The sequence below is a fragment of the Salmo salar genome, chromosome 29 (assembly GCF_965601325.2).
Source record: "Salmo salar chromosome 29, fSalSal1, whole genome shotgun sequence".
NCBI classification, from domain to species: Eukaryota; Metazoa; Chordata; class Actinopteri; order Salmoniformes; family Salmonidae; genus Salmo; species Salmo salar.
Genome location: NC_138319.1, coordinates 14,028,558 through 14,053,987, shown reverse-complemented (window position 1 = coordinate 14,053,987; position 25,430 = coordinate 14,028,558). Strand labels below are relative to the sequence as shown.

Here is a 25,430-nt window from a genome sequence, read left to right as displayed (position 1 = left end):
CTAGTAGCCTTACACTGGGCGCACACCGAGCAGGAGGAAACATAAACCCTCAAGGGAAGGCATCCCGGAGTCACCTCTTCACTGTTGACGTTGAGACTGGTGTTTTGTGGGTACTATTTAATGAAGCTGCCAGTTGAGGACTTGTGACGCGTCTGTTTCTCAAACTAGACACTCTAATGTACTTGTCCTCTTGCTCAGTTGTGCAACGGGGCCTCCCACTCATCTTTCTATTCTGGTTAGAGTCAGTTTGCTCTGTTCTGTGAAGGGAGTAGTACACAGCGTTGTACGAGATCTTCAGTTTCTTGGCAATTTCTCGCATGGAATACCCTTCATTTCTCAGAACAAGAAAAGACTGACGAGTTTCAGAAGAAAGTTATTTGTTTCTGGCCATTTTGAGCCTGTAATCGAACCCACAATTGCTGATGCTCCAGATACTCAACTAGTCTAAAGAAGGTAAATTGTATTGCTTCTTTAATCAGAACAACAGTTTTCAGCTGTGCTAACATAATTGTAAAAGGGTTTTCTAATGATCAATTAGCCTTTTAAAATTATATACTTGGATTAGCTAACACAACGAGCCATTGGATCACAGGAGTGATGGTTGCTGATTATGGGCCTCTGTACGCCTATGTAGATATTCCATTAAAATCTGCCGTTTCCAGCTACAATAGTCATTTACAATATGAACAATGTCTACACTGTATTTCTGATCAATTTGATGTTATTTTAATGGACAAAAAAATTTGATTTTCTTTCAAAAACAAGGACATTTCTAAGTGACCCCAAACTTTTGAACGGTAGTGTATGTGGTTCAATGCACTAAACAGGAACAATGGGTCCAGCTTGAAGATGCGCAAGCTCCTGGTCACGGCCGGTTGTGACACAGCCTGGGATTAAACCCGGGTCTGTAGTGACACCTCAAGCACTGCGATGCAGTGCCATAGACCACCACGCCATTCGGGAGGCACAGGAATTACTATTCTTTAATGTTGGAGTTGACAATACTGCTTGGCATATTGTTTATAGTATGTAGCATTGTGCCCGTTGCCATAGATGCCATTGTTTTATTGGTAAACATAGTTTTCATATGAGCATGATACTGTAGCGCTTTCCATAGTGGCCTTCCTTAAAGTGGTTGTTGCGCTGCCATGGGCGACCTTTTAGAACCCCCCCAGACGGGTCTTGGAGCTCACGCATGCGCAGAGTAATTTATGACCCTGTGGTGCTGGTGCAGATCAAATAAGACCTCAGCACAGCAGGCTCTCGCACTAGGCCAGAGAGCGAGAGGGTGCCATAAATCTTTATCTTGTCAGTCTCAGTAATTGGTTTCTCTCTCTCCGACACAAGAGGTTCATCTCATCTTTAGGTTAATGTTCATGCTGCTACTTTTATAGACCTGTTTATAGCTGTGTTGTAATAGTGCACTATTATGCTTATTCATTCATGTTTATATCTATATTGCATAATTATGACACTTTACTGTTATGTTGTGCATGTTTTTGCCTTATAGAACCACAATTCATTCGGAGTAACTCAAGTATTATTCCACCAAGATTCATTCCCAGTCAAGATTCATGTTATATGACCAAAAGTGTGTGTGTGTGTGTGTGCTTAATGTGTGTTGGTAAAGAGGAAAAGGAAATAAAAACCCTGAAAAGAGAAGCATCAGCATTTGTTCTTACAGAACATCCTGTGGAGGGTCAAATCACAGTCAGCATAATTGTACTATCGTATGATAAATACGATATACAAAACCTTGCAGAGAGCCTTTCCAACTGATAATCTCTTAGAAAAAAACATAAACTACCGTAACCAAGACTTAAAAAGAACTGATATTGGCATATGTATGCTTAATCTATTATAAACTAATGTATAGATTTTATTACACAAGAGACAAAATTCACGAATTCTACAGCACACTGGCTGAGGCATGTCTTAAGTGTAAAACTAACAATGCCTCAATAATAGATGCCTTGGGTTTCCTAATAAGATCTAAGATGTTAATATTTGTGTACACTTTAGAATTGTAATCTGTGGGTGTCACTGAGCAGGCTGATACTCCATTTCATGGACCCAAGATCCAGAGGTAAGGCTGTGCACAATGCAATTCTAAAGTCTAACACATCCACATTGCGATTTCAACATATTTGTTTTTGCGTCAAATTAAGTCATTATTGTCTTTTGTTGAATTTATATAACAACATTCCAACCTTGTTTAGCATTATCAAGTCCAATTTGACATATTCTACTATTTTTATCCGTTTGCATCAGTTTCAATGGGGGACCTTTACTTTGAAGGCGAACGGTCGATTTCACTATTGTTGCTCACGCTAATGTTGTTCACGACACACACGTGGTTTGACGCCAGTCAAGGCGGGATGGCAGGCTGTCGAACGCTCAGAATGTTATACTACAAGAGCTGTCTCTGGAATTCCCGATTATTGTTATGATTCAAGTCGAGACCTTATCGCTGGATTTTCTGTCTAATTTTCATGCAGCTAGCTGTCATTTTCTCCTTCACCGATGTCGAGCAATGGAGAAGCGCCCATCTGCAATTGCTGATGACCTTCTCCTCAGCACACCGAAGCATATTTCTTGGAAACGGCGATGCGGGGAGCGTTCTGACTTGTAACGTACAGTATCGTCAATTTAATTGACATTTATTTCACGAGAAGTGAAGTGCGTAAAATCTATTCTACCAACACGTTTTTTTTAAATAGTCAAGACAGAGGCAGATGCCCCTCGTTCTGTCACCCCGGCTACACTATGGTGGAATTTCCATCTCTCATTCCTTATTGGCCTCTCATCCGCTTTCTGGTGCCTTTGGCTATTACCAATGTAGCCATCGACCTCGGCGAACAGGTAGGTTTGCGACATCAAATTGACATGATACAACCTAGTTTGTGTAGGATATGTGTCTGTAGCCAACATTGGGGGTGAGGCAAGGCGATGAACGTCAAGCAGCTAACTAGCTATCTGGCACGGTCAAAACACTGTCGTGCTAACTAAACCTTGCTTGCTTGATTTGACTACTATGCTGACTTGAGCTAAGCTTTCAACATGGTACAGAATGTTTTTTTTTTATCTATCCACCACCACTAGTAGTAGTAGTGTCCCACAGTTACATCATTTGACCATTCTAAGCCTAGAGATTCCAAAACAGTGTATGTTTGTGCAAATGAGTGCGACTATCTATTTTGATGTTGGTAAACAGTAAACACATTCTGCTATAGACAAATTAGCTAGATAGCAGTTGATGTAACCCATATTTAGACAATGGCAACTCTTCTGTGTTTATACCAGTGGAGGCTCCTCAGAGGAAGGGGAGGATCATCATCCTCGGTGAATTTCATAAATAAAAACCTTTTTAGATAAAACTGCTAAATATATTCACGTCACCAAATAATGGCTTAAAACACACTGTATGCAACGAAGGTCTACAGTAGCCCGAGCAGCACTCTAGGGTAGCACCATGGTGTAGCTGGAGGACAGATAGCTTCTGTCTTCCTCTGGGTACATTGACTTCAATACAAAACCTACGAGGCTCATGGTTCTCACCCCCTTTCCATAGACTCACACAGTAATGACAACTTCCGGAGGACGTCCTCCAACCTATCAGAGCTCTTTGCAGCATGAACTGACATGTAGCCCACCCAATCAAAGGATCAGAGAATGAATCTAGTACTGAAAGCACAAGTTACAGCTAGCTAGCACTGCAGTGCATAAAATGTGGTGAGTAGTTGACTCAGAGAAAGAAAAGTTTAACAGTTTTGAACAAATTGATTTCTTCCAAAATTAAGAAGCAAGAGAGAGAGCTAGCCATATTTCTTAGTATACATTTTTTCACTTTCACTGTCTTAGCTAGCATCAAATGCGGCTAGCTAGTTTAGCCTACTCAAACACCCAGCTCAAACAGAGAGGGAGGATATGTTAGCTAGCTGGATATGGCTATCCAACACTGGAACTCTTCCAAGTCAATGTAAGCTTTTGGTTTTATTAATTTATTCTCACTAAGGCCTGCCGGTGTATTGGCTAAACTGCTTGCCGCTGACTACACTGTACTGCATGATTGTAGCAGGTTTACTAACATGTTAGTTATAGTAGCCATGGTGATTGACTATAATGTGACAATGATGTAGGCTGTGTGTAGCAGTTAGCAGTCATGAAATGAAGGTTTGGCATGGAACATTTTTTTGCCTGGTCACAGACAGCTGATGTGTTGTGCACTGAAGTTCACAAGCTAAGGAAAAAGGTGAGAGGAGCGCTCGTAGATAGTTGCGAGAAGGAATTACAGTGTATATATATAACAAGCTGTTTGTATGTGGCTGCTATGAAAGTGAACTGTGGTTAAGTGTGATCAGGGGTGTATTCATTCCGCCGATTCTGTTGAAAAACTTTTCTTAAACGGAAGCAAACAAAACAGGGATAAACATACCTGAATTTGTCCAATAGAAACTTGTTTGTAACTTTTGGACTAATGATTACACCCTAGATTTTATGAATGACAGTCATCCAGTGGTGCTGTAATAGAAATAAGGCCATGCTCATGAAATAATAATAAATTAAAAAAATCCTCATCTTAAACGTCACCAACCACCACTGGTTTATACGATGTAGCCTAGCCTTCATTGGTGGTTAGGCGGGATTGGGCTATATATGCATCAGTGATATCTAGAGCAGTGAATGTAAACTAAAAAGCCCTTGAATTGTCATAGGGATCTAGGGCAGTGATCAAAGTGAGGTCCACTAGATATAACTGGGAAATAAGAGTAGATTTTGGTTTAATAAACGCTGTCACTGATTTAATCATTAGTAGATGTACTGATACTTGTGCATCTTTGTGGCTTGTGAAAATGCCATAATGCATGCAGAACTAAAGCCCAGTTCAGTGGAGATGTTATGAATGTCCTTCCCCTGCCATAGCCCCACACCAGTGACCCACAGCTCCCATTCAGGCCCAGTCATATGACAGATGACAGGCCTAGCTCCTAGCTGGTATTCTTGCCTTGTGGACAGTGGGAGTCCAAGCGGCACAGTGTGTCTCGGAAGAGGTTAGGATTATGCTTATGTAATGGCCACGTGAGCAGATATAAATAGCACCCGGCTCCCTTCTATGGAAAGAGGCAGCTGTGGATGCTCTCTGGAGGCAAAGCTAAATGGAAGTCTTATTTAGTTGAATGACTCGTTCAGTGGTTCAGTATCACGACAGCGTGTAACGGAGAACAGTGTTTTTGCATCCTGGCTGCCCTAGCCGATTTATATTTCCAAACATCCATTATTTTAAAGGTCCACTGCAGTCATTTTATCTCAATAATAAATCATTTCTGAGTAACAATTAAACACTGTGATTGTTTTTGTGGAACATTTTAATTGAAAACAAACTTAGCGAAGAGCAATTTCTCAAGCAAGAATTTTGCGAGGACTGTCTGGGAGTGGTGTGAGTGGAAAGGGGAAAACTGAAAATGAGCTCTTATTGGCAGAGAAGTTTGGAACTCTCTTTCTCATTGGCCTATTAGCTAATTTACCACATGGTGATGTCACCATGGAAGGCCAAAACTCCATCTCATCAAAACACGGTAACATTTCAGGCGGCCTTTTCAAACAGCTCTTAGACTAAAAGGCGATTATCATAATTTTCACAGTATTATTCCAAACCTCATATTGTGGAAATATTTATAAAGCACAGAAAAATCACGTTTTTGACTGCACTGGGCCTTTAAGGGCAATTCTGCTGCTGAGACTCAGATTTTTCACTTTAAAATGTATGCCAAATAAAAACCATTGATTTCAAAGTTTAACAAATCATACAACTCTATGCACAAGGACTACTTTGAACAATTTACACAAATGTTCACAAAAACACATTTTACTGGAAGAACTGTGCAGATGCAAAGTTTGGTAACAGAATTATGGTAAAATTTCCCTCAGTTTTTATGCGACCACGTTTTCCAAAAGCTCTGTTAAATATCTGCTCTGAATTAATATTCAAATATGTGTAGAAAGAAGGGTGTGTCAGCTATGACATGACACCTTGAGTTTGAAAACAATCTGTTTTGGTGATTGAAGTACAGTAAGCGAAGTAGAATTACATCATGGGTCCCTGATCTGTACTACATTGACATTCATATCCATAACTATGCATTTCTTTCTCTTCATGGTGATGTATCCTGTTTATGTACACAAAGGTAGAAATATGCAATAGCATCCTTTGCATATATGAGTTCTTTGCATATATGAGTATTATTCTACACTCTGGCTATTATTCAAATGAGCTCTGACCGCAAACAAGACCAAATTTGGTTGGTCCAGACCAAATCTGAACCAATCATAGACGTCTGTTTCACAACTGCGCCATATGATATTTTGGCCATATCGCCCAGCCCTAGCTTAGACCCTTTTTTACATAATCTAAAGTGTTTGTGTAATGCCCGCCATCGGCTGAGACACAGCATGCTCTTGAATATAGGGTGGGTGTCATGTTGTTGCGGATAAATGTACTAAAATGGGAATAACATGGACATTTCGACTTTCAAAATGGTACCACAAAGAGATCCACGCATCAGAGAATGTCGACTTGAATGGGAATATCAGTTGTTTTAAATAACTGCCAATCTTCCATAGGAAAACTATTGAAATCAGAAGAAATATAGATGACAGAATAGACATTCCCATTTAAGTTGACATTCGACGGTGGGTGGACCGGCGGCCATATTTGTGGTAGTTATTGCAAGTTGAAATTGAAATGTTAATGGTGTACTAGCTAAATTGCAGTGGTCTGAAGGGATATGTCCATTCTATGAATTATATTTCTATGATTGAAATGACACCCACCCTGTATTCAACAGTATGCTGTCTCAACCGATGGCGGGCAAAACACATACACCTCAGATTATGTAAATTAGGGTCTAAGATAAAACAAAGATCTGAGTTTGTGTTTTTAGATAATTGACGTTAAAGGTTAAAATTAGTTTTTTCAACAACAACAAAAAAATTCTCCCAATAAATTATTAAGTAGCTTGACAACCTTGTTTGTAACCTTTTAAATGATGTCAAAATCAACCGTTAATCTTTTCCAGGGATTAAGACATGGATGTCTCATGGTATAGTGGGATATGCAAAATGGGTGAACTTTGAGCACCTCCATCTCCTGAATGTTTTTGGCATTCCGGTCCCAAAAGTCACTTTCTGACCACTTCTACCGACCGGCAAGAATAGTTTCATTCAAATCAAAAGGGGTGCAGTCAAAAAGTTATTGAAATCAAATGAAACAACAAAAAACTGTTATGAGCTTAACATAACAGTAGGCCAGTGGAAGGGAGGACAGTAGTAGGTAACCCAACTGTGGTTTGTGACCACTGATTTCCCATGGTAGCCAATTCAGTTGCAGTAATTCCGTTAAAGATTATTCAGTAGTTCTGTTACCGATTTGTTAGTTAGCATTGGCTGGCGAAACTACCTCAAACTTCCTTCATACTGAGCACAGAAACATAAAAATGGTATCCACAAGTTCATCTGACTCTGGGGAAGTAGATACAGTTCCTAATTACCAAAATCCCGATATGTCCGTTTTTGGTAACGGAATTAGAAGGCAATGTTTCTTAAACTTATAGAAGGCAAATCCTTTCTCCAAAACCAAATAAGTGTTGATATTAGTTGGCAGGGGTCATTACTTCAACATTATTATGTTGTCATGTAATTCTAATACCTTCTGTTACATGGTTTTCTAAATTCCCCTTTCCATCTGTTTCAACCAGAAATAAAAGCCATTACTTAGGCCAAATTTTTATTGAATTGATTGAAAAATGTATCTGAACTCTTTAGCTTTCATTTGACACACAATTTGATGCGTTCCTAATGAGCTTCACGTCAGTGCTCATGGGTCCTTTTTTACATGGAAATGACCTTAACAAAGTATGTCACTGCTATCTTTTCACTGTATACAGTGTAAACCTGCCATTTGTTTACTAGTAAATCACAGTACTAGCCTGGTCCCAGATGTCTTTATGCTACCATGTCAGCTAACATGTTTGGTATGACAATGAGTGACAAGGATTCGACATGATAGCACAAACAGATTTGGGACTAGCCTAGCACGGCACTGGTATGAATGATGATGGTATGATGATGAGCCTAGTGAGGCTAATAAGTTCTCACTCTTTCCAATCCATTCCCTTGCCCTTCTGGTCCTTGGCAGGCACTTAACCGGGGTTTAGCAGGCTTTAAAGAGGATGCAGTTGAGATGCTAGCCAGCTACGGGCTGGCTTATTCGCTAATGAAGTTCTTCACTGGGCCCATGAGTGACTTCAAGAACGTGGGCCTGGTGTTTGTCAACAGCAAGAGAGACAGGGCCAAGGCTGTGCTTTGCATGGCGGTAGCAGGCACAATAGCATTCATCCTTCACGTTCTCATAGGTGAGGCTTTGTCCCAAATTATTACATTTTAATAGTAACTAACTACCCATATTTCTTATTAATTACAAGTTGTTATTTACAATCCAATGATATGTGTCAGTTGTAAACTGCTTTTGGGTGAGCTTTTATTTTTGGGGTAATTAAGAGGCAAACCTACTACGTTTTTTCTTTATATCATGTTCAACTTTTCTAATCGTTTTAGTTGTGTCATCTCCTCAGTTCTCATAGTATCCTGACTGTCTTCCCCGTCTCCAGCCCATACAGACTTAGGCTACTACATCATCAATAAGCTCCACCATGTGGACGACTCCGTGGGCAACAAGACCAGGAGGGCTTTCCTCTACCTGGCAGCTTTCCCTCTGCTGGACGCCATGGTGAGCGCTGAGTAGAGTATACGGCTTGATTCAGGGGCTGCGTCCCAAATGGCACGCTACTCCCTATAGGGCGCTGGTCAAAAGTAGTGCCCTATGTAGGGAATAGGGTGCCATTTGGGACGCAGCCCAGCTCTTCCATGACCCAAAGTATGGCCAGTCGGAGAGCCATAGTCATGGAAGAGGGAAGCTTAAAAACACCTGACCTAGAAAAATGATTTGTAATCCTCTGCTCGTCATGCTGGGTCTTAAAATGGACAGACGCCTGTCCCTGTATTTCAACGACTGCATATCTTCTCTTTGCCTGGTCGAAATCAGATTTCAATGTGGGCCTTTGGCTTGTTTTTTTAAAACAAGCCAGGCAAGAACAATGGGTACTTGGTGTTCTGAAATTCTTGGGTGGAGAAGCATCAATTGTCTCTTTGTTTATTGTTTTGTAGGCTTGGATCCATGCTGGAATTCTCCTTAAGCACAAATACAGCGTCATCGTAGGCTCTGCCTCCATCTCTGATGTTATCGCTCAGGTACTCAGCAGATTGCTTCCTTGTTTTTCACTAAATCTCCATTACAGTGAAGTTTGGTCCTTGTTGCCAAGACTAATGCAATTGACCTCAAAAGTGGACTTGGCAGTATGCCCTGCTCTGATAGGTTGTGACAGTGATGTGGTCGTAAGGGAGTGCTCTAAGTTTTAATGTCACGTGAAATGACTTACTTGCATGCTCTAAACCCCATAATGCTGTAATCAATATCAATGTAGTACCACAAATTACATAAGGTACAACAAAAATACTTGAGAAATAAAATACGAAATAAGAAGAACACGTGAAGTAAGTAAGCTACAGTTGAAGTCGGAAGTTTACATACGCCTTAGCCAAATACATTTAAACTCAGTTTTTCACAATTCCTGACATTTAATCCTAGTAAAAATTCCCTGTCTTAGGTCAGTTAGGATCACCACTTTATTTTAAGACTGTGAAATGTCAGAATAATAGTAGAGAGTGATTTATTTCAGCTTTTATTTCTTTCATCACATTCCCAGTGGGTCAGAAGTTTACATACACTCAATTAGTATATGGTAGCATTGTCTTTAAATTGTTTAACTTGGGTCAAATGTTTCGGGTAGCCTTCCACAAGCTTCCCACAATAAGTTGGGTGAATCTTGGCCCATTCCTCCTGACAGAGCTGGTGTAACTTAGTCAGGTTTGTAGGCCTCCTTGCTTGCACACACTTTTTCAGTTCTGCCCACACATTTTCTATAGGATTGAGGTCAGGGCTTTGTGATGGCCACTCCAATACCTTGACTTTGTTGTCCTTAAGCCATTTTGCCACAACTTTGGAAGTATGCTTGGGGTCATTGTCCATTTGGAAGACCCATTTGCGACCAAGCTTTAACTTCCTGACTGATGTCTTGAGATGTTGCTGCAATATATCAACATAATTTTCTCTCCTCATGATGCCATCTATTTTTTTCAAGTGCACCAGACCCTCCTGCAGCAAAGCACCCCCACAACATGATGCTGCCACCCCCGTGCTTCACGGTTGGGATGGTGTTCTTCGGCTTGCAAGCCTCCCCCTTTTTCCTCCAAACATAACGATGGTCATTATGGCCAAACATTTGGAAATTGCTCCCAAGGATGAACCAGACTTGTGAAGGTCTACAATTTTTTTCTGAGGTCTTGGCTGATTTCTTTAGATTTTCCCATGATGTCAAGCAAAGAGGCACTGAGTTTGAAGGTAGGCCTTGAAATACATCCACAGGTACACCTCCAGTTGACTCAAATGATGTCAATTAGCCTATCAGAAGCTTCTAAAGCCATGACATAATTTTCTAGAATTTTCCAAGCTGTTTAAAGGCACAGTCAACTTAGTGTATGTAAACTTCTGACCCACTGGAATTGTGATACAGTGAATTATAAGTGAAATAATCGGTCTGTAAACAATTGTTGGAAAAATTACTTGTGTCATGCACAAAGGAGATGTCCTAACCGACTTGCCAAAACTATAGTTATTTTTATTTAAAAACATTTTTTTTTAGTCATTTAGCAGACGCTCTTATCCAGAGCGACTTACAGTAGTGAATGCATACATTTCATTTCATACATTTTTTTCCCCCCCGTACTGGCCCTGTATATAATATATAGTTTGTTAACAAGAAATGTGTGGAGTGGTTGAAAAATGAGTTTTAATGACTCCAACCTAAGTGTATGTAAACTTCCGACTTCAACTGTATATACAGGGCCAGTTCCAGTACCATATTTACAATGTGGAGGGATACTGGAGTGCTAGAAGTAGATATGTATAGTGATAAGGTGACTAGGCATCAGGATATATGCTAAACAGAGTAGCATCAGTGTATATGATGATTGTATCTAAGTGCGTGTGTATAGAGTCAGTATAAATGTGTGTGCATGTTATGTGTGTGTGAGAAAATGCAGTGAGTCATGTGTGTTGGGAGTGTCAGTGTGCGTGAGTGTGTAGAGATCTGACTGTGGTCTCCCTCCTCTCTGTGGCAGATTGTGTTTGTGTCCATCCTGCTGCACAGTAACCTGCCGTGTGTGGAGCCCCTGCTCATCCCCATCCTCTCCCTGTACATGGGTGCACTGGTGCGCTTCACCATCGTGGGCCTAGGCTACTACTACAACATCCACGACAAGATCCCCGACTCCAGTGGAGTTGACGTGGGGGTACGCCGCTTCCTTAGTCGCCCTACTGGGACCTTTTTTAAATGACACAGATGGAGTTCAACATGTAGTGCATCTTTACTGGGGTATCAGTTCATCTTGGTCTTCTAAAACTGTCTTTGTTGCAGTTGCAGACTACCTGTGTAATAGTAGCTTATGTCCCAAAAGGAACCAGGACAATTAGGTCAATGACCCCTATTTTATCTAGTAATCAATACTACTGCCCTTACATGAGGAGCTAGCGCTACAACTACAAAGCACCCAGATTGAACATAACCCTGTTTTCCCCTCTCGTTCCTGTTAACGTCACTTTGCAGGGAGATGCCACCATCAGGAAGATGTTGAGTTTCTGGTGGCCTCTGGCCCTCATCCTGGCTACCCAGCGGATCAGCAGGCCCATTGTCAACCTCTTTGTGTCCCGGGACCTCAAGGGGAGCAGCGCAGCTACTGAGGTGACTTTGTAGACTACTCAGTCCACTCCCCAATAATACCCCATTTAGCTCAGTCCCACTCCCTGTTATTCGGCAGCTGCCAAACACAATGGCCTTTACCAGAAGTGGTCTGGATTCTAATCGAATGTTTTGTTGTCTGAAGAGAGAGGCTGCTGGCTCATGGGAGGAGGAATTTCTAATGTCAACTGTGTGGGTGGGACCTTTTGACTGCCAGTGTTCATTACCATGCTTGTACTGTGACACTAAAGTGACTTCATACAGCTGAACTCTTAGCATCAGTTCGGCCTGTAGTACAGGCTTTGCATTTATCCACTCGCTAGGTTGATTCCCTTCTCATGATACCACAGCTGAAATGGCCAAATTAATTTGAACAATCTCTCTGGAGCTTTCGTGCATTCAGAGACCTAACCAGAGGCAAAACAATAAGCTGTTTACCAGAATGAACTGGAACTAATCAACAGCACAGTGGTGTTTACGTGATTCAACCTGAAACTCAGAGGGTGATCTCACACTGACAGTGACTGAAAACATTCCTAAACGTCTCTGTGTCTGTGCAAAGACTGTCACTGCCTGTTTTTATTGGTTACACACAATGCTGACAAGCCCGAGGCACTTGCCCTGGTATGAACATGGGAAAATCCTAATGCGATTACCAACTAAGCTAATTGTCTTTGCTGACAGGTTTTGGCTAGTCAGTCATGTTTTAACATCTTGGCTACATTGCTGTAAGCTATCCAAAAAGGAAATGAAATGTCATGTGAATCCTAATGACTCTTTTTGCTTGGCCAGGCAGTGGCTGTGCTCACTGCCACCTACCCTGTAGGTCACATGCCCTATGGCTGGCTGACTGAACTGAGGGCTGTCTATCCCGCTTTCGACAAGGTAAACCAAGGCCAGTCTAACAATAGCCTCTTGTTGCAGATCATAACATATTATATATCTTTGGGTACTGAGTCCAGGTGGCATGCATTTTATTTCCCACTAATGATAATGTTCTCTTCTTCAATAGACCAATCCCAGCAATAAGCTCATATCCGGCACACCGGTCACAAAGACTCATATCAAAAAGTTTACAGCCTGTTGTTTGGTGCTATCGCTCACGGTAAGAAGGATGTATGGCTTTTTTAGTTTTTATTCCAATACTGTCACACAATCAAATACTATTGGGAAGTATACTAACTCTATAGAGAAAAATGAGAATCCAGAGTGTAGAATTCAGAGTCAAACCCCAGACTATCTTAGCACTTGTGTTCTGTTTGTCAGTTATGGCACAAAGCCTGCCACAGATCAGAGAAAAACAGTTTTTTGAGAGTCACGCAAGCAGAGCGGAACATCCTTTCGGTGTTCTACGTGGGCATTCTTGGCGTTTGTTCCTGTCAATGCTTCTTACATAATGATCTCGACAGACTGGTATTATACTTAGTAATTTTCTGAACTATAGCCTATTTTTTTTTTTTTGTTTTGTTTTTTTTGTCCTTGCTGAAAACGACTCCTCGTGTGAAAAGGAAGAAGTAAGGGGAAGATGACACTGGATGGATAAACACTATGCCATAGATAAATATATACTTAGGCTCTGGATAAGCCCTGGGGCTTGAAGGGCTAAACCACCAAACGAGCAGGTATAGAACCAGCTATGCGGAATAAGTGGTTTCAATACCTGTATGTTTGGACAGAATGTACAGTATTTATACAGCAGTGTTTTCTTTGTTCTATATCTGACTTCAGGAGTCAGGTTGCAGTGTGTCAGAGCGAGAGGGAGAGGCACACCTGGTTGGTGTACTGTCACTCCCCCGAATGCTTCTTCTCCTGGTTTAAAGGGCATAATGCAATTGTGGCATTTCCATAAACATATTTGTTTCACATAACATATCAGTTTATATATGCATGTGTATTTCGGAGCAAAGTAATGAAAGCTGACTTCTATTTTTCATCCAGCTCTACATGTATTGATAATAGAACAGAGCACAACAAGTTGGTCTTGTAAAAGCACAAGTTGAGAAAGGTATTGTTCCGCCTTGTCATAAATCGTCTGGTTTTTCACGGTTTCGCTATCGGGATATGTGGTAAATACAGGGTAGAAATGGGAACAGAAAACAACCCGAGACTGATTTGATGGGGTGGAAAAAATGTGTCCCTAATGACTTGGGATGTGAAAAACAGGAAGTTGGTGGAAAAGCTAAGACCTTGGAGCCACGGAGAGGAGTGGCGGTAGCATGCCAACCAGATGTGGAATTCCACTGTTATAAACAAGTGGGTGTGGGCTCAAGCCTGGCAACCAGGGTTCTGTGGTTGCCATGGTGCCGTAAGGCAGCCTAAACAGAGATCTCTGTAAATTGTGTACATATTTTAGATGTATCAGCTTTTTTTGTTTTTGATAAGTCATTGACTTGCTGTTTTGATATCTGGTTGTTTTAACCCACATAGTTGCAGGACTGATTGCAGGTTGACTTGATTAACGTTAATGTTTGCATTTAAAAGATCCATCGCAGCACCAGCTGCTTTTTGATCAATGAGACCTGACTGCATTATGGAAATGGAACAGTGGTCGTAGTGAGGATGACTACTGGTCTGGACTGATGTTTAGTGGGCTTTTTTTGCACTGAAGCAACAGCATCAACCAAGTGGGGGCTACACAGTTGTGGAGGAGTACGAAATCCATGCTACAGAGTGGCTGAGAGTCAACTCCAAAATAATAGATTCCTCGATTCCCGGTGTCAAGCTTCGATTATGCTAAGAATCAAGTCCTCGACTCCTAAGATTCAGTAGTTTTGCAACGGAGGAGACTGAGTAGACTAGTTGCACTAGGCTACTTCCGAGAACAAACTCTCGCATCTTTCACAGTAAAGAAAGAGCAAGCTGGAGGGAGGGGCACATCCAGGCAGATCAGCCACCAGGCATACAGTCAGAACCATGTAATCGCTAATCAAAAGTTGTATCTCACAATTTCTTGGCTTGCAAGTTCACTAAAGTAAGGGCTATTAATTATTAGGCAAAGCTATTCGAAGTATTCAATGCCTTTTGTTATGGCAAGCCTAAATAAGTTCAGGAGTAAAAATGTGCTTAACAAGTCACATAATAAGTTGCATGGACTCACTCTGTGTGCAATAATGGTGCTTAACATGATTTTTGAATGACGACCTCATCTTTGTACCCAAGAGATGCAGATAATTGTAAGGTCCCTCAGTTGAGCAGTGAATATCAAACACAGATTTCACCACCTGGGAAGTTTTCCAATGCCTCGCAAAGGAGGACACCTAAACTCATCAACAACAAAAAACTTCCCTTTTTCAGGACCCTGTCTTTCAAAGATAATTCGTTAAAATCCAAATAACTTCACAGATCTTGATTGTAAAGGGTTTAAACACTGTTTCCCATGCTTGTTCAATGAAGCATAAACAATTAATGAACTTGCACCTGTGGAAGTTTACAGACAGTAGATAAGGTCACAGTTATGAAAACTTAGGACACTAAAGAGGCCTTTCTACTGACTCTGAAAAACACCAAAAGAAAGATGCCCAGGGTCCCTGCTCATCTGTGTGAACGTGCCTTAGGCATGCTGCAAGGAGGCATGAGGACTGCAGGTGTGGCCAGGGAAATAAATTGCAATGTCCGTACTGTGAGACGCGTTACAGGGAGACAGGACGGACAGCTGATCGTCCTCGCGGTGGCAGACCACGTGTAACAACACCTGCACAGGATCGGTACATCTGAACATCAGATCTGCGGGACAGGTACAGGATGGCAACAACAACTGCCCGAGTTACACTCGGAACGCACAATCCCTCCATCAGTGCTCAGACTGTCCGCAATAGGCTGAGAGAGGCTGGACTGAGGGCTTGTAGGCCTGTTGTAAGGCAGGTCCTCACCAGACATCACCGGCAACAACGTCGCCTATGGGCACAAACCCACCGTTGCTGGACCAGACAGGACTCTTAGTGGTTTTGTCTCACCAGGGGTGATGGTCAGATTTGCGTTTATCGTTGAAGGAATGAGCGTTACACCGAGGCCTGTACTCTGGAGCGGGATCGATTTGGAGGTGGACGGGTCCGTCATGGTCTAGGGGGGGTGTGTCACAGCATCATCGGACTGAGCTTGTTGTCATTGCAGGCAATCTCAACGCTGTGCGTTACAGGGAAGACATCCTCCTCCCTCATGTGGTACCCTTCCTGCAGGCTCATCCTGACATGACCCTCCAGCATGACAATGCCACCAGCCATACTGCTCGTTCTGTGCGTGATTTCCTGCAAGACAGGAATGTCAGTGTTCTGCCATGGCCAGCGAAGAGCCCGCGTCTCAATCCCATTGAGCACGTCTGGGACCTGTTGGATCGGAGTGTGAGGGCTAGGGCCATTCCCCCCAGAAATGACCGGGAACTTGCAGGTGCCTTGGTGGAAGAATGGGGTAACATCTCACAGCAAGAATTGGCAAATCTGGTGCAGTCCATGAGGAGATGCACTGCAGTACTTAAGGCAGCTGGTGGCCACACCAGATACTGACTGTTACTTTTGATTTTGACCCCTCCTTTGTTCAGGGACACATTATTCCATTTCTGTTAGTCACGTCTGTGGAACTTGTTCAGTTTGTCTGTTGTTGAATGTTCATACAAATATTTACACATGTTAAGTTTGCTGAAAATAAACGCGGTTCACAGTGAGAGGACGTTTCTTTTTTTGCTGAGTTTATTGGTAGATGGGTTAAAACAAAAAATGGAATATCCCTTTGAGCATGAAGTTATTAATTACACATTGGATGGTGTGTCAATACACCCAGTCACTACCAAGATACAGGTGTCCTTCCTAACTAAATCGCTCAGGAATTTCACCATGAGGCCAATGGTGACTTTAAAACAGTTACAGAGTTTAATGTTTGTGATAGGAGACAACTGAGGATGGCTCAACAACATTGTAGTTACCCCACAATACTAACCTAATTGACAGAGTGAAAAGAAGGAAGCCTGTACAGAATAACAAGGCACTAAAGTAATACTGCAAAAAATGTGGGAAAGCAATTCACTTAGTGTTGTTTGGGGAAAATCCAATACAACACATTACTGAGTACCACTATATTTTCAAGCATAGTGGTGGTTGCATCATGTTAAGGACTGGGGAGTTTTTCAGGATCAAAAAGAAAGGCAAAATCCTATAGGAAAACCTGGTTCAGTCTGCTTTCCACCAGACACTGGGAGATTAATTCACCTTTCAGCAGGACAAGAACACAAAACACAAGGCCAAATATATACTGGAGTGGCCAAATTAGTTAAAATTTTTAAAAAACTTAAATCTATGGCAAGATCTGCAAATAGTTGTCTAGCATGATCAACAACCAATTTGACAGAGCTTGAAGAATTTTGAAAATAATAATTGTGAAATGTTGCACAATCCAGGTGTGGAAAGCTCTTAGAGACTTACCTAGAAAGTCTCACAGCTGTAATTGCTGTCAAAGGTGTTTCTACAAAGTATTGACTCAGGGGCGTGAATACTTATTTAAAACAAATATATATTTTTGACCTTTTATTTAACTAGGCAAGTCAGTTAAGAACAAATTCTTATTTTCAATGACGGCCTAGGAACAAGGGCAGAATGACAAATGTTTACCTTGTCAGCTCGGGGATTTGATCTTGCAACATTTCGGTTACTAGTCCAACGCTCTAACCACTAGGCTACTCGCCGCCCCAAATAATTTCACTTTAAATAAATTAGCAGAAATGTCTACTAACATGTTTTCACTTTGTCATTCTGGGATATTGTGTGTAGATGGGTGATAAAAAAATAATTTATTTAATCCATTTTGAATTCAGGCTGTAACACAACAAAATGGAATAAGTTAAGGGGTATGAATACTTTCTGAAGGCACTGTATGTTGGTGTTTCCTTTATTTTGGCAGTTACCTGTATATAGCATACTGCACATTGGGCCAGATAGGCATGGCCTACGGGCTTGATGGAAACACAGGCTCAGCCTCTGACAGCCCACATGCCAAGACTTGCTCTGATTGCGTCTGACTCTGTGGGAAAGACAACAGTGCAGAGAAAAGATGGACAAGTGTACAATAAACACCACAAAGGGAAAGTTTCACTGCCAGTTTAGACTGTAAACCAAGCAAATGGGTTTTAAATTATTTTCTATATAACATCAAATTGACTTTAGATGGCTTTTAGAGATTTAGTCAGTGAGGAAGTCTGGTGAAAAACGGAGGAAAACCACTGATTCATTGATGACTCAGCATGACCTGTCTACTTGTATACAGTATTGTGACTGACTAAACATAGACATTCAGAAAAACATCCAAGAGTCATCGGCACGACTGCACTGCTACATTTTCTTTGACAATTCAAATATTTCTAACCAGAACCAGAGGAACACATCATATACACTGAACAAAAATATAAACGCAACATGCAACAATTTCTAATATTTTACTGAGTTATTTCATATAAGGAAATCAATCAATTGAAATAAATTCATTAAGCCCAAATCTATGGATTTCACACCTGTTGTTCAGATACTGAAAGAAAAAAAAAGTAGGGGCGTGGATCAGAAAGTCAGTCAGTATCTGGTGTAACCACCATTTGCCATTTGCCTCGACACATCTCCTTCACATACAGTCGATCAGGCTGTTGATTATCGCCTGTGGAATGTTGTCCCACCCCTCTTCAATGGCTGTGCGAAGTTGCTGGATATTGGCGGTCACTGGAACACAATGTCGTACATGTTGATCCAGAGCACCCCAAACATGCTCAAATTGGTGACATGTCTGGTGAATATGCAGGCCATTTCAGAACTGGGACAATTTCAGCTTCCCGGAATTGTGTATAGATCCTTGCGACATGGGACCGTGCATTATCATGATGAAACATGAGGTAATGGCGTCAGATGAATGGCACAACAATGGGCCTCAGGATCTCGTCACGGTATCTCTGTGCATTCAAATTGCCATCGATTTAAAATGCAATTGTGTTAATTGTCCATAGCTTATGCTTGCCAATATCATAACCCTACCACCACCATGAGGCACTCTGTTCACAATGTTGACTTCAGAAAACCCCTCGCCCACAATGCCATACACGCTATCTGCCATCTGCAGGGTACAGTTTAAACTGGGATTCATCCGTGAAGAGCACATTTCTCGGGGCATGCCAGTGGCCATCAAAGGTGAGTATTTGCCCACTGAAGTCAGTTACGACACCAAACTGCAGTCAGGTCAACACCCTGGTGAGGATGACGAGCACGCAGGTGAGCTTCCCTGAGACGGTTTGTGCAGAAATTCTTTGGTTGTGTAAACCCACAGTTTCATCAGCTGTCCGGGTGGCTGGTCTCAGATGACGCTGCAGGTGAAGAAGCCGGATGTGAAGGTCCTGGGCTGGTGTGGTTACACGTGGTCTGCGGTTGTGAGGCCGGTTAGACGTACTGCCGAATTCTCTAAAACGACGGAGGCGGCTTATGGTAGAGAAATGAACATTCAATTCTCTGGCAACAGCTCTGGAGGACATTCCTGCAGTCCGCATGCCAATTGCGTGCTTCCTCAAAACTTGAGACATCTGTGGCGTTGTGTGACACAACTGTACTTTTTAGTGGCCTTTTGTGCCCAGCATAAGGTACACCTGTGTAATGATCATGCTGTTTAATCAGTTTCTTGATATGCCACACCTGTCAGGTGGATGGATTATCATCGCAAAGGAGAAATGCTCACTAACAGGGATGTAATCAAATTTGAACACAACATATTTGAGAAATAAGATTTTTGTGCGAATGGAACATTTCTGGATTTGTTTTATTTCAGCTCATGAAACATGGGACATGCGTTTTGTTGTGTGTAGTTTCTTTTACCTCAGTGATTTTGAGTAGCAATATTGTGTTATGTACGGTATTGTACATTGTTACTGCAATTAGAATTAATTATATTTGGGTTACACGCTTGGCTTGTGTTAACTTCAAAAGGGACTGCGGTGAACCTAAACTCACTCGCCTTAATGATCTAGTAAATTCCAACGAGGAATGTTTTGGCAAGGTTATGTAACTGAGTTAAATAACTTTGTTTTTGTTAGCCCGGCTACGTGTGGTGTATAACACCTCTGTGTGTTTTTGTGCTGCTAGCTCTGCTTTGTGGTGTTCTGGACCCCTCACATCTCTGAGAAGATTCTAGTGAATGTGATTGGTGTGGACCTTGCCTTCGCTGAGCTCTGTGTGGTTCCACTAAGGATTTTCTCCTTCTTCCCTCTGCCAGGTAAGGAGTGCACAAAGTGCGTAATATCTGTTGGTTGCACCACTAGAGTTGTGAGTTTGATTCCCCCATGACCCACACATACTTGCTATATGTAACAGGAAGTGTTACAGGAAATGTCTGCTGGAAATGTCTGACCATTTAGGATTAGTCACCCAAATGAGCCTCCTAGTATGTAGTGTCCTGACCTGTTCCTTTCTGAGTACGAGGGTTTTCTGTGTGTTAACACAATGCTGTACCGCTGAGCCCGGAGTCATGGTTTGTGGCCCAAATGGCACCCTTACTCCCTATTTAGTGCACTACTTTGGACCAAAACGCCATTGGCTCTGGTCAAAAGTTGTGCACTATAAAGGTTATAGGGTGCCAGTAGGGCACTACAAAGGGAATAGGGGGCCATTTGGGATGCTGCCATGGTCTGCTGAGACAGCAGTCTGATGTGACGTTTCCACTGACTCTGTCCCCTGTGTGTGTAGTGACAGTCCGGGCCCACCTGACTGGCTGGCTCATGACATTGAAGAAGACCTTTGTGCTGGCCCCCAGCTCTGTGCTCCGCATCATCGTCCTCATCACAAGCCTGGTCGTGCTGCCTTATATGGGGTAGGAGGACACCTCACTGAAATGGCACCCTATTCACTACTTTTGACTGGGTGCACTGTAAAGGGAATAGAGTTCCATTTAGTACACACGGTCTGTGTCCTTTAGCTAACATGTATGAGTTCCTGATTCACCAGTCTCATAATAATGTAAGCTATGATGTGGCCTAATTTTGATGTGGCATGAGAGATTTGATATTGTAACGAGCCTGTGTGGCCACCAAAACTCAACACGTAGTTCGTTAACTAGCATAAACGGCCCTTGACGCTAATTTCCCATTAAATAATCGAGATGTCTTTTATTTGGATCAACAGCGCACGCACCGACCTGACGCACATAAGCACCTCTAGAACTGACAGACCCAGCATGCCCCAGCATCATCAACTACAGCAACTCATTTGCATAACATTGTGTGATATGCTGAGAGTGACCAAATCAGCTTCTATCTCCAGGCTATCGGACTGTTAAACAAATAGTCACCCTGCACCTTAGAGACTGCTGCCCTATGTACATAGTCATTGAACGCTGGTCAGTTTAATAATGTTTAGATAGTGCTTTACCCACTGTGTGTGTGTGTGTGTATATATATATATATATACACACACACATACACAATTTATATTCTGGTCTCTGACATTGCCTGTTCTGATATTTCTTAATTTAAATTTTTATGGATTGTGTGTAATGTTTATTTTTTGTGTTTTACTGTTGGAGGTAGAAACAAGCCTTTCGCTGCACCTACGATAACATCCTCAAATCGGTGTATCGACCAATGAACTTTGATTTGGCACATTACAATATGAATCATGTTCTATTCTAAAACTGGATATCTAAAGATGGTTTATTTGAATTCAGCAAACTTTGTTTATAGCTCATTGTGAAATGTTGATTGGACTCCAATGGGACACGGAGTTGAGGAGCTGCTCTCTGTTTCATGATAAGCAAACATGAATAGAAATGTATTCAGATGATACGATTTTAAAATCAGGAATATGTAAATTATCACCGTTCACCACATCGCCTACCATCAAATGCAGGCTTTGCAAGTTCAGTGTGAGGGTATGAGTTGATGGGTTCTCTGCGGTTTTATATTTAGCCAATAGCCTCATTAAATCTTTAGACCGGTTCTTTGTGCATGGTTTTGAATTAAACATAAGGTAGCATAATATACAGTACCAGTGAAAAGTTTGGACACCAACTCATTCCAGGGTTTCTTTATTTTTACTATTTTCTACATTGTAGAATAATAGTGAAGACATCAAAACGATGAAATAACACATATGGAATGATGTAACCAAAACAGTGTTAAATCAAAATACATTTGAGTTTCTTGAAAATAGCCACCCTTTGCCTTGAAGACAGCTTTGCACACTCTTGGCATTCTCTCATCCAGCTTCATGAGGAATGCTTTCCCAACAGTCCCACATGCTGAGCACTTGTTGGCTGCTTTTCCTTCACTCTGCGGTCCAACTCATCCAAAACCATCTCAATTGGGTTGAGTTCGGGTGATTGTGGAGGCCAGGTCATAAGATGCAGCACTGAATCACTCTCCTTGTTCAAATAGCCCTCACACAGACTGGAGGTGTGTTTGGGGGTCATTGTCCTGTTGAAAAACAAATGATAGTCCCACTAAGCGCAAACCAGATGGGATGGCGTATTGCTGCAGAATGCTTTCGTAGCCATGCTGGTTAAATGTGCCACCAGCAAAGCACCCCCACACAATCACACCTCCATGCTTCACGGTGGGAACCACACATGCAGCGGTTGAAACCTTGGTAGGCCGTCATTGTAAAGTTAAATAAGGGTTAAATAAAATGTCAAATTTGGACTCATCAAACCAATGGACAGATTTCCACCGGTCTAATGTCCATTCTTCTAATTGGTGTCCTTTAGTAATGGTTTCTTTGCAGCAATTCGACCATGACGGCCTGATTCATGCTGTCTCCTCTGAACAGTTGATGTTGAGATGTCTGTTACCTGAACTCTGAAGCATTTATTTGGGCTGCAATCTGAGGTGCAGTTAACTCCAATGAACTTATCCTCTGCAGCAGAGGTAACTCTGGGTCTTCCCTTCCTGTGTCGGTCCTCATGAGACATTTTCATCATAGCGCTTGATAGTTTTTGCTCGTGCACTTGAACAAACTTTCAAAGTTCTTAATTTTCCGGATTGACTGACCTTCATGTCTTACAGTAAGACTGTTTCTCTTGCTTTTTTTGAGCTGTTCTTGCCATAATATGGAATTGGTCTTTTACCAAATAGAGTTATCTTCAGTATACCACACCTACCTTGTCACAACTGTTTTGGCTCAAACACATTAAGGAAAGAAATTCCACAAATTAACTTAAGGCACACCTGTTAATTGAAATGCATTCCAGGTGACTACCTCCATGAAGCTAGTTGAGAGAATGCAAAGCTGTCAAGGCAAAGGGTGGCTATTTTGAAGAATCTCAAACAAATCTAAATATTTTATTTAACACTTGTTACTACATGATTCCACGTGTTCTTTCAGTTTGTCTTCACTATTATTCTACAATGTAGAAAATAGTAAAAATAAAGAAAAACCCTTGAATGAGTAGGTGTGTCAACTTTTGGACTGGTACCGAGTTAATTAAACATGCATCTATGCGCAAAGCGAGTGTTTTTGCTGCACAAGAATTCAACCCATCGACAATACTAGCTGCCCTTTTACCCTACCTTATCTGTAAATACAAGTGAATGTGTCACTGCCATTTCTGTCTGAACCATATGCGACAAAGCGGTGTCACTTCAAGATGGTCATTTCACTGTGGGCAAACGGTATCTGAGCATAAATCACTATAAAAAGACTGACCATAATAGAGAGGACTTTTCATCCATCGCTTAGCAACGCCTCTCATCCAGACTGACAAGCTGAAGCCAGTACATCAGACCTGCTGCTATACTTTCTTTACCCCAGAAAAAAAAAAAACATCTGTTTGCTAGACGCCAGGCTATTTCACAACAAGACATCTAGGATGACTTGCATTCTTCCAGAACTAATTTGCACATTTTTCACTTGCTACACACTGTAGGCCTACAACTAAATGGCTATTTTGCTTTAGTTTCTTTAGAGGAAGGGTGAAATGGGCCTATTTTAGTCTATACGGCCCCCCAAAATGTATTCCAATAGGGTAAGCCTGTACCACATAGGCCTACGGTATATCCTGTATTGTATTCTGAGCTCTACTGGTCAGTTATTCCAGTGTTAATGAAAGCTGGGGTTTGTGTTTCAGTGTCCACGGGGCCACACTGGGGGTTGGGTCCCTGCTGGCTGGTTTCATAGGGGAGTCTACTATGGTGGCCATTGCTGCCTGCTATGTCTATCGAAAACAGGTGAGAGAACTCCTACATAAAGGAAGAGTAAGAAACTATAGCAGGGCTCCCCAACTGGCGGCCCACGGGTGATTTCATTTGGCCCCTTAAGTTGAGCAATTTATTGTTGGACATACGACTGTAAAAACACTAGCAAGTAAGCTCAAGTTATTTTAATTTAGGAAATCTGTTCCAAAGTGTATCCCACACGAGAGATATGTGACCCTATACAAATGCAAGCATGATTGTTGTAGTCAAATATATGTTTGGGCTTCTTGCGGTCAATTTGTAGTTATGTTCCGGCCCCGACCATCCGCTCAAGAAAATATATTGTCCCGTGCCTGAATCTAGTTGATCCCTGCTGTATAGAGTCATACAGTGAAGTACATAAACTATACATTTCTCTTCATTCCTTCCTTTTCTTTCATTTTCCCACAGAAAAACAATGAGATGGCCAGCGAGCTGGTGGTGGAGGGAGAGGACTCGGCTCCTATGAGCGAGGTGTGTTCCAGAACACAGATGGATGCCATTGAGGAGCTCCAGGAGGAGGAGGAACAGGAGTAGAGGCACTTGGAGAGAGAGAGAGACAGGAGAAATTGGAGCTGAGCTCCATAGAAAAAGGGAATTCCAGCGGAAGAGGACCATGGGTAGGCCCTAATACCGGACCTGAGAGAAGAACACAGAGCGTTTAATAGGCTCCTTGAGTGGATGATCAGCCAGTAAGAAGAGTGGAGATCTGCCATGATGAGGAACACGCACTGTACAGACAAGCCATGCACTGAAATCCATGTAAATACCTACCAATCCTCTGGACAATTAATGTATTCATGAACTGCAGAAATAGGATAAGTATTAATCACTTTCATCATCGTGTTACTGCTAATTGAGCATGGGAAATAACTGATGTAGGGAAACCGGTCCTCAGCTAAGGGAAATGTGTTGTGGAGAAACATTATTTTACTTGGATAATCAAGTAAAAGAAGCACAGCTTTATTTTATTTTAATGCTGGAACATTTTAAAGGACCTGTTGAGTTGAGCAGGTGTATTTTACATTGAATGGTGTTCAAGAACTATAGTTCTGTTTTATATAGGCGACGGGAATTTGCAAAGTGTATATTAACTTGCAGAAAGGGGTCGGGAATCCCTCAGTATCTTAGTGGGTGTGTGTGACTGTGTTTGCATCATTATGCTCGTCCACTTTATGCAGTCTGGGAATCTGTACTTTCATTTTATTTTGACAAGTATAGCTATTTTCTTAATAGCACATTCTGACTGTTCGATGTACATATTGTAAAGGCATTATATTATTTGGCAAATAAATAGTTATTTAAAGAGCCCATCTGACTATTGAAACATTGACACGTTGTGA

General features: G+C 41.8%; 1 protein-coding gene across 1 annotated transcript; it reads left to right on the top strand.

The window, feature by feature from the left end:
- Window positions 1–2,333: 2,333 nt before the first annotated feature.
- LOC106590161 (progressive ankylosis protein homolog B) lies at window positions 2,334–25,398 on the top strand. Its single transcript, XM_014180826.2, has 12 exons — window positions 2,334–2,862; window positions 8,195–8,411; window positions 8,667–8,785; window positions 9,223–9,306; window positions 11,296–11,466; window positions 11,781–11,915; window positions 12,705–12,797; window positions 12,925–13,017; window positions 20,009–20,138; window positions 20,609–20,732; window positions 23,982–24,081; window positions 24,499–25,398. Exons 1-12 carry the CDS (start codon window positions 2,767–2,769, stop codon window positions 24,622–24,624), a joined length of 1,488 nt encoding a protein of 495 aa, XP_014036301.1. The 5' UTR covers window positions 2,334–2,766; the 3' UTR covers window positions 24,625–25,398.
- Window positions 25,399–25,430: the final 32 nt, after the last annotated feature.

What these genes read in the sequence shown, in the direction of transcription:
- LOC106590161 (XM_014180826.2), top strand. Translation starts at nt 2,767, where the DNA reads ATGGTGGAATTTCCATCTCTCATTCCTTATTGGCCTCTCATCCGCTTT. An exon ending in CATCCTTCACGTTCTCATAG is followed by an intron (nt 8,412 to 8,666) that starts GTGAGGCTTTGT and finishes CCCCGTCTCCAG; the next exon opens with CCCATACAGACTTAGGCTAC. An exon ending in GTTTGGTGCTATCGCTCACG is followed by an intron (nt 13,018 to 20,008) that starts GTAAGAAGGATG and finishes TTGTGCTGCTAG; the next exon opens with CTCTGCTTTGTGGTGTTCTG.